This window comes from Panulirus ornatus, chromosome 65 (assembly GCF_036320965.1).
Source record: "Panulirus ornatus isolate Po-2019 chromosome 65, ASM3632096v1, whole genome shotgun sequence".
In the NCBI taxonomy this organism is placed as follows: Eukaryota; Metazoa; Arthropoda; class Malacostraca; order Decapoda; family Palinuridae; genus Panulirus; species Panulirus ornatus.
In genome coordinates, this window is record NC_092288.1 from 14,091,508 (window position 1) to 14,101,569 (window position 10,062).

At 48.9% G+C, this 10,062-nt stretch overlaps 1 protein-coding gene across 1 annotated transcript in view; it reads left to right on the forward strand.

Moving 5' to 3' along the window:
- Positions 1–9,166, forward strand: part of LOC139746427 (calcium-activated chloride channel regulator 1-like) — a 106,889-nt gene extending 97,723 nt beyond the window's left edge. The window contains exons 4-10 of the mRNA XM_071657661.1: positions 923–1,044; positions 1,487–1,598; positions 2,358–3,176; positions 4,107–4,410; positions 4,689–5,263; positions 6,441–6,579; positions 6,828–9,166. Of these exons, the coding sequence (XP_071513762.1) occupies positions 923–1,044; positions 1,487–1,598; positions 2,358–3,176; positions 4,107–4,410; positions 4,689–5,263; positions 6,441–6,579; positions 6,828–7,549 (2,793 nt within the window). The 3' untranslated portion in view covers positions 7,550–9,166. The remainder of the gene's footprint in view (positions 1–922; positions 1,045–1,486; positions 1,599–2,357; positions 3,177–4,106; positions 4,411–4,688; positions 5,264–6,440; positions 6,580–6,827) is intronic.
- The last annotated feature ends 896 nt before the right edge of the window (positions 9,167–10,062 follow it).

Here is a 10,062-nt window from a genome sequence, read left to right on the forward strand (position 1 = left end):
ATTGTAACTGACTACCATTGTACCTGACTACCATTGTAACTGACTACCATCGTACCTGACTACCATTGTAACTGACTACCATTGTAACTGACTACCATTGTAACTGACTACCATTGTAACTGACTACCATTGTAACTGACTACCATTGTACCTGACTATCATTGTAACTGACTACCATTGTACCTGACTACCATTGTAACTGACTACCATTGTAAACGACTACCATTGTAACTGACAACCATTGTAACTGACTACCATTGTAACTGACTACCATTGTAACTGACTACCATTGTAACTGACTACCATTGTACCTGACTATCATTGTAACTGACTACCATTGTACCTGACTACCATTGTAACTGACTACCATTGTAAACGACTACCATTGTAACTGACTACCATTGCAACTAACTACCATTGTAAACGACTACCATTGTACCTGACTACCATTGTAAGGTCTTGGTTATCCCAATCTTACCATAGTTATGAGACCACACCAGGAATGGCAGAGAATCCTTGTTACGACCTTATGTGTTATTTGAGAGATATCATTGGTTAGACTGCACGTAGTCTAGTATATCTTACGCCTCAAATGATGAACAAAACAGGTCACTCAATTGTTGTGTTTTGGGAAGAGTTCAGTATGCAGTCAGTGCATGATTAATATAATTAGCAATCATGGTTAGTATCATTACTGTATAATACCTTGAGAAAGGTTTTATAACCCTTTATACTCTCACGATCTTAATTCCAATATAATGATATAAATGACTTGTAATTTCAAGACTTTTCTCTGTTAGAACTTTGGATTATATTCTTTATTCTAGTTCCATCCCTGAAATCATTCTTGATCTCCAGTTTTGCATATGTGTGTATGTGTGTGTGTGTGTGTGTGTGTGCATATATGTGTCCCTTCTTGCAGGTGCGCCATCTATGTGACGACCAGACGCACAACAGCGTGGCGCCCAACAAGCACAACGCGCTCTGTGGCGGACGATCTGCCTGGCAAATCATGAGGCAGACGGTCGATTTTGCTGGCGGACGGTGAGTGATAGAGATATTCTGGGCTCATGAAGCTGGGGAGGTTATAAAGCAGGATGCTGGGGGTTGACTGGGGAGTTATAAGGTCATATTTGGCTTAGGGGGATATAATGAAGTTACTGGGGGCCTGGGGTGTATCTGGAGGGGAGGGAGGAGAGGTTAAAGCGAAGATAAGGTTTAAGATGTGTTGATATATCTTCCCACCATGATAGGACTGGTTTTCAAGCCTTCCCTCCGCCTTACGATTAAGCTGGCACTCCTTCCCTCCACCACACGATTAAGCAGGCACCACCCCTTCCCTCCACCTTAAGCTAGCACTCCTTCCCTCCCTCACAAGATTAAGCTTGCATTCCCCTCCACCATAAGATTAAGCTGGCACTCCTTCTCTCCACCTGACGAATACTGAAGACCTGACTGGGTGCCTTTTCAATTCCTTTGGCAACAGGAACGCGGCCAATAGAGGAGGCCGAGTGCTGGAGCCCACGGTGAGGTTCGTGCAGCAGAAGGGACCCCGATACATCTTCGTCATCGAGAGCACTGCCACTATGAACCTCCAGGTCAGTGTCAGGTCCCTCCACCTCACCCATGAGACCTGAAAGAGACCAGTGACGTTCTCGCTCCCACCCTTACCCACGAGACTTCCCTCTCACCCACCCACTAGACCTAGGATGTCTCTCACCCATCCACTAGACCTAGGATGTCTCTTACCCATCCACTAGGCCTAGGATGTCTCTCAATCACCCACTAGACCTAGGATGTCTCTTACCCACCCACTAGGTCTAGGATGTCTCTCACTCACCCACTAGGCCTAGGATGTCTCTCACCCACCCATTAGGCCTATGATGTCTGTGATGTTCTTTAAGCTGTTGACTAAGTAGAAGTTTAAAGACATAACGCTGAAATAATTAGGACATGTTTTGTTCCTCGAGACGTGGGTACGACCCCTGGGTACGAAGGCCCGGTCTTTGACCCAACCCTGTTCAGGTCAAGTAAAAAAATTCCGGCCATTCATCCTAAGGCTCGTACCCTCGTACAAAGTAAGACGTACACTCTCCCCCAAAAAAGTATCGGGCCCCCAAGGGTCTGAAGTTTCTAAAAGTCTAAAACTGACCCGACTGAGATTAAAACTTGACTTCGCCGCCACCCTGATGCAGATGTAAACTGCATCAGGGTGGCAGCGAATCCAAGTTTTAAACTCCGTCGGCCTGTTGTAGATCACTGAAAAGTTCAGGCCCACGGGTCAGATACTTTTTTTGGGGAGTGTACATATCTGACGTACTTGTATCTATTCTAACGACATTTTCTGTCGTACGCAGCGTCGCTGGGAGTTTCTGCGGAAGGCGATGCGTCGTGTGGTAGTGTACGACATTCCTGACGGGGCCCACGTCGGGGTAGTGACCTTCAACTCTGAGGCGAAGACCGTCGCTCCCCTGACGCATATCGAGAGCGAGGACTCGTACATGAGGCAGCGGATTGGGTCGTCTCTACCACGCAACACGTCGCCCGTCCCGGAGAGTCAGAAGTGCATCCTGTGCGGCCTGCAGGAGGTACTGACGATGCTGGACACTGGAGTCAAGAGCCCTGACGGAGCGACAGTTATCCTCATCACGACTGGATCGGGCCACACGCCCCATGAAGTGGACGAGATGGTGCGCCTGGCGAAGCAATGGCACCTGAGGTTCGACGCGGTGTTGTACCCATTAACAGAGCGGCGGGGAGTCTCCTCCGCCCTCCGACACGGTCTGGAAAACCTGGTGGAGGTCACGCGAGGCTCCATCTTCACCGTCATGGACGAAGGCGTCGGCAACGACTCCAAAGTGAAGATGTTGGTGGCGTTGATGGACGCCCTTCTCGCCGTCGTGCAGAAGAGTGCCCCGTCGTCCTCACCAGGGGCCCCAGTGCTGGTCCACAGCACCGCCTACCCTGGCGGTATCGCTTCCATGTCGTCTGGATCTTTTGCCCTGGACGATTCGCTCGGGCCAAACGCTCGCTTCTCTATATATTACTACGACCTGAACCACGTGGGCAATATCATCGAGCTCACGCCGCCCTCCAGCCAGATGATCAACTCCGTCAACGTGCAGGAAGAAGACGGTGACGTGAATATGATCTTCATCAACCTGGAGAATGCCGAAGTGAGTTGAAGTGTCTTCCGCGCATGTTCCTGAATATGAGTTTGTCTATAAAGTCGATGCAAAGTTTACCGGAGCCTCAGCATAAACATTCCATCTTATAAAGGAAGGGATTACCAGAATTCTCCTCCATATGCGACGAGATGAATAAGGGAATCATATCCTAAACAGTGTCCTTGCTATCCTCCAAATTGAATATTACACCATCTGTTTCTTAGAGGTACTGTATATAAATGTTTCTGAGCTGCTTTCCCATTTGTTCAGAGGTCTCATTTACTCCATTGAGGAGTACTTCTCTTGCGTACTTGGGGGTCACTTTTCTTCCACCTTTGTCTGAACCAGATACACAAAGCATTCCGCCTTTTTTCTTCTGTTATCATGTCTAATCGAACGTTCCGTTCCGTTCCGTCCGCGAAATTGCTTCTATCTCTTTGTTTCACAGGTATTATTTTGGCCACTGACTATCGTGAGATGTCTGAATGTGTCCCAATCCACAATATATGGACGGGCAACACATGTCCAGCTGCTACTTCTCATTGTTTGTGTGTGGAGACCAGCCACACGAGGATTGGCCGTCATGAACTCTTATCCCTGTATGACGAAAGTGAAAGTCTCTTCCTTCCTCCGTCTCATCTTCAAGATAAATTTTCACCTTCAGAAGTCGGGATAAACATCTGAGAAATTCAAATCAGATCATGTTGTATTTCTATCTTTTATTCATACCATTCACTTCACAGTCGACATATCTACGACTGGGGTATACTTTTGCCCATACCACATATATATATATATATATATATATATATATATATATATATACATATCCTATGAACGCTTTTGATGTTTCTTGAGAAAAAGGCAAAATTTCTTCAGCACGACCGTGTACTTTGCTTGAATCAAAGACAGACTCATAACTTTCCCTTCGTCTTGCAGCGCGGCCTGTGGACGTACAGTGTAGAAAACCGGGCCGACTCCCACCAGGGCCTCTTCGTCCAGGTCACCTCCAGGAGCAACTCGTCGACGGGGCTGCAGGTGCGGCTGTGGACCAGCTCTGGCTCTCGACCCATCAGCTCCTCGGGTCCAGCAGTTCCCGTAGTGGTTTATACCGAGGTAAAGGTCGGGGTCTCGCCCATCATGGACGCCCGGGTGGTCGCCAGACTCCAGAGGCTTGGCACGAATGCCACAGGCAGTACCTACCAGCCCATCTTCCTAGAACTGTGGGACAACGGCGTTGGTGGTGAGACAATACAGTTTCATTGCCTAGATATTTCTCTCTGTGTGTCTCCCTTGCTATCTCGACTTTTTCTTTTTCCCCGGTTTCTTTGTCATTCCTATGTTATACAATAATAAATTCAGTATCAGCTGATCTAGTAACCTACTCTATCACTTCACTAATGGACCATGAGTATCATTCCGTAATCATGCATACATAACGTAGGATTCATTTGACATGCGTGTGAAATCATACCACCAACATTGAGGGAGATCTCTCACCTGCGGAGTTTCACGGCGCAGATCCAGACGTCACCAAGGGAGACGGCGTGTACTCCCGGTACCTGCCATATCTACCTGGGTATCCTGGTCGGTACCTCCTGACCGTGGACACCGACTACAACAGCGGCCTGGCCAAGGTGGCCAAGATGGTCCCAGTGCGACACAAGAAGCCTCCCTCCTTCCTCTCCTCCTACTACTACCACCAGCACGGACACGACGGCTGGAAGAGCGACCAGACGTGCTGTGGCTCCGCCTTGTCCTACGTCCACACCCGTCGCACCCCTCCCTTCCTGCGACATGTGACCTGGGGTGTCCTGGAGGTCGTGTCGCCGCCTCCCTACCGCGACAACATTCCTCCCTCGCGCATCCTGGACCTCCGAGTGGAGGTGAACGACACAGTGCACGAGATCATTCTGCGCTGGACCTCTCCGGGAGACGACTGGGACGTGGGACGAGCCCACCATTACGAGGCGGTGGTCGCGCCCCTCTGGAGGGAGGCCAGGGCCTTCCAGGGGGACCGTCTGACAGGGCTGCCTCAACCCTTTCCAGCCGGGACCCTACACACCACCAACCTCTACTTCACTAGATATGAAGAGGTCAGTACACACACACTTTTTTTTACCTTTACTGCGCGTCGTAGAAGGCGACTAAAAGGGAAGGGAGCGGGGTGCTGGAAATCCTCCCCTCTCGTTTTTTTTTTTTTATTTTCCAAAAGGAGGAACAGAGAAGGGGGCCAGGTGAGGATATTCCCTTAAAGGCCCAGTCCTCTGTTCTTAACGCTACCTCGCTAACGCGGGAAATGGCGAATAGTATGGAAGATGTGGTCTTGAGAATCATCCTCAGCACCTGAAAAATGGTGTGACAAGATTTTCCTGTTAGTGGATGCAGTTCAACGTTGATGGCCATAATGACCCCTGGCAGTTAGTTGGTAGGCCCACAGCCCAACTGACGAACCAATCAGCTTCTGCTTCAGGTGAGTTTGTGGCTGTGGATCAGAAGGCCTCGCAGTCTGTTCCCTTCACCGAGGTCTGTCATATATAGATCCCTTGTTGTCTTAGCTCTTGGATGGTGGTAGCAATTTGTCGCCTTGGTTGGTAGCAATTTGCCGTCTTGATGGTAGTAATTTGCTGTCTTGCTAAGTGTTCTTGTATCCATCAGTCCACCTTCTGCGCTGTCATCAAGTAGGGAAATAAAACCAAAGACGCCACAGTTATGGACAAAGATCATAGAGGAGGCCAATAAGCTACGTGTATTTAAGCTTGTGAAACCATTTGTTACAGTTAGTCCCAGATATCTGATAAACTGAACCAATATATGGAAGTAAGTATTGTCTTATTGCTCGTGTTTAAAACATAAAAGCGTAGACAGAATTAGATATAGTAACTTCCTATCTAAAATGAAGTCTTCCTGTTAATCTTATTCTGCTTCACCTGTGTTTTTGCAGTCTACTTTTTAATGGGATCATTTAATTCTTAATAAACCAGTCATCTAATGAGCTCCTCAGGCACAGGGAAGGAAAACTTGCATTTTGTCTCAGGCATATACTGCCAAAGGATTGTGACGACCTGATTTGATAAGGAAGAGTTCATCCCTTGACCACAAGGGTACAACCCTGAAGGGAGTGATGGCCAGGCCCCTGGCCTTAAACCTGTGAGGGTCAAATGTAAGGCCAGGCCATCATCCACCCTCAAGGGTCATCCCGTTAATGATCAAGAGATTAACTTGATCAGGCTGATGACCTGAGGCGTTTTCCTTCCTCCTTCACGACTCCAGCTGTGGTTCGTCAGCGTGCGCGCCGTGGACGAGGTGGGCAACACCGGTGGTGTGGGTAACATCGCAGCCCTCTGGGTGCCACACCCGCCCACCACCTACGAGATCACGACTGGCACCCACCCGGCGCTCACCACCTCAGGTAACCCACCCTAAACCCCACCACCCCACCTTAGCCAGACGGTCTATTGTTACACCCCCCATTAGCCAGATGATCTATTTTTACACCACCTCTTTACCCCCCCATCATATAAAGATGCACCACAATCATCAGACCCATAGCGTGACACATCCCTAGGTGATGGGTATATGAAGTTAGCTTCGCTCTAATGACACCCCTAGATCCTGTCTCACGAGGGGCTGTTGTTATCACTTCCTCATCCGTTCCAGGAAATTACATGATGCCAGTGTTGGGGTCCGATCGTTCGGTGGGTGTGATGGACCTGCTGGAGGAGGACGTGGCACTCATCCTGGGAAGCATCGGTGGCTTCCTGCTGGTGGCGGCTGTGGTGGTGTCCTACTGCTACTGCCACACTAGCAGGAGGCACGGCAAGCAGCAGCAGCGGAGGGATATGGAGAAGACGGAGAGTGGAAGCGGCGGCAATGTCCCGGCCAAGACCGGGTCTCTGGGCGTCGATGACATGGAAGGGAGTTACGAGCCTGCGGAAGGCACGGCGAAGGACAACGTGCCAGGGACGACGAGGGACGACCCGCCTCTCCCCCACGTCCAGCCCTCGAGCGCCACCACCCTCCTCCAGGGACATGAACGGAGTGTCTCTGTCCACAGCAGGGCGGCTGGGGACGTCCCGATCACCTACAGTGTAGCCGTCGCACCTCTGGACGTGCCCTTCCCAGATGTGACGATGACGGACTACCAGCCCGCAGCTCCTGACGGGGAGGAGGAGCCACCCGTGTACCTCCCCTGCCTGCCAGAGGTCTCGTGTCACTTCACCGTCCCGGGACCAGACTACGTCAGCTACACCTCGGCCTGGGACGAGCCCCTGACTGGTCACCTCCTCTCTCACGCCCGGACTGTCGCTCCAACGCCGGCCTCGCACCAACAGCACCTCCCGCAGGCTGACCGCAAGCGTCGCAATGTGACGCAAGTGTAGACAAAGAAAAATCTCTCCCGCCGCAGGCGTGCTGGAGGAGGTGTCGCAAGCATCCCCGTGTGACATACAGATCCCCGCGACTTGACATGACAGAGGAACACGCATCGTGTGCGGGACCACGAATGGTGCATCCTGGTCTTCAAAAGAGTCTTTGACACACGTCGATTGGAGCAGATTAAAACTTTCTCCAGAGAGAGAGAGAGAGAGAGAGAGAGAGAGAGAGAGAGAGAGAGGTATTTCCAGTGGCACATTTTGGCTAAGGTCGTTTTCCTGGAAACTTAAAAATGTAATTTGGTACGGCATCTTTACCGTGAACCATTGAAACTAATTTTAGAATAGTGATGGAGACAACTTTACGAAGTCCTTACGAGAGAGACAGAGAGACACATGCTCGAAGAAATAACGAGCCAGAATATATACTGGAAAAAAAAGGGACATTTTTGTTGACACTTACGCACTTCATGTGGTACTAATGTAAGTGACGCTGTCACTCGTGTTAAGTATAAAGTGAGGCTGTCACTTGTGTTAAGTACAGAGTGAGACCGTCACTCGTGTTAAAGTGTAAAGTGTAAGACCCGTCACTCGTATTCAAGTGTAAAGTGTAAGACCCGTCACTCGTATTAAAGTGTAAAGTGTGAGGCCGTCACTCGTGTTACGTATAGTGTGAGGCCGTCGCTCGTGTTAAAAGTATAAAGTGAGACTTATCACCAGTGTTAAGTATTGTAAGTGATGACCCAACCTCACATGCACAGACCCTGTTATCTCCCCTTACGTATCTCTCCTCGTCACGTGACGCATCGTCAGATGTTCTTTTGTTTACGTGTGAACTGTCACCTGGTGAACGCAGGGACCAAGCTGTTGTTGTTGTTGTTGTTCTTGTTCATCATGTCGCACTCTGGCATGAAATGAACGAGTAGTGAGGGGGGGAGGGGGGTTATCATACTCAACACGATGGTACGAACTCCTGGGCACGACAGTACGACTTTTAAGTACGACGGTACAACGCTAGGACACTGTGGTACGACACTTGAGTATGAGGGGTAAGGCCTTTGAGCAGATCTTAAGGGTTGTAGAGTCGTGTTCGAGGATCGTACCGTCGTATTCGAGGGTCGTACCGTTGTGTTCGAGGGTCGTACCGTCGCGTTCGAGGGTCGTACCGTCGCGTTCGAGGTTCGTACCGTCGTGTTCGAGAATCGTACCGTCGTGTTCGAGGGTCGTACCGTCATGTTCGAGTATTGTACCGTCGTGTTCGAGGATCGTACCGTCGTGTTCGAGAATCGTACCGTCGTGTTCGAGGATCGTACCGTCGTCTTCAAGGGGTAAAGGAAGGAATTCTAGATAAGGAAGGCATTCTAGGTGATGTAATGTACCATATAGACAGATTCTCAAAAAAAAAAAATATGTATATGATTAATGTTCTCTGTGATATGTCTGTATAAGTTAGGTCCTATTGTCCCCTCTACCAGCCTCTCCCAACCTCTCACCTGCCTCTCTTTTCCATATTTCTACATAGAAAATAAAAAAATTCAAGCTAACTATAATGGACACACACACACACACACACACACACACACACACACACACACACACACACATACACACACACACAAACTTGCTTCGACACATGTATCATACGACCTCCGGCGAAGCTTGATATAACATTCGTTCGTTCACACACAGCTTCTTTCCTATAAAGAATAAAGAATGGGATAAAGAAAGCATCCAAGACAGGGAGAAATATTGTGAAAGATCTTGGTGAGGGTGAAAGAACAAAAAATCTATGCATTAGTACTTGGTTTTCCTCGCCTTTTCAGTGCTACTGGCAGATTAAAACACACACACACACACACACACACACGAGTAACACTAATGACCCAATCACTCCTCCCTCACAACTTCATGGACCACAAAACACGACAACCACCACTGGAGAACAATAATGCAAAATCCACACCTCCCTCAAAATCCGAAAGCAAGCACCTCTAACCCACACTAAGAACATCCCTTCTCCCACAGAACACACACACACACACACACACACACACACACACACATACTCATGGTTCAACACTTAACTATCGAATATAAACCAACCAATCCTCCCTAGAAGGGACATATACCCATCCAGAAACAAGTGCCCAACCATCCCTCACTCTCAATGATAAAAAACACATATACCCAATTAAAAAACCCTACAGGTCTCTCTCCTGCAGCAGGGACTGACAGCATATAAAATACTTTGGTCCAACTCCAATCCAAAGACTTGCAGAAATCTTCAGTCACTCCTGACCAATTCGCCAACAGCGTAACTACCCTTCCTAAAACTCTCCAAACCACCCATCACCCAACACCTCTGTCCTTAGTAACCAAACTCTATGAAAGACTGATCCACCACCCATCACCCAACACCACTGTCCTTAGTAACCAAACTCTAATGAAAGACTGATCCACAACAGAATTAAGTAAAGCATCACTTACACAACACGGCTTTATATCCAATCCCTCCATCTACG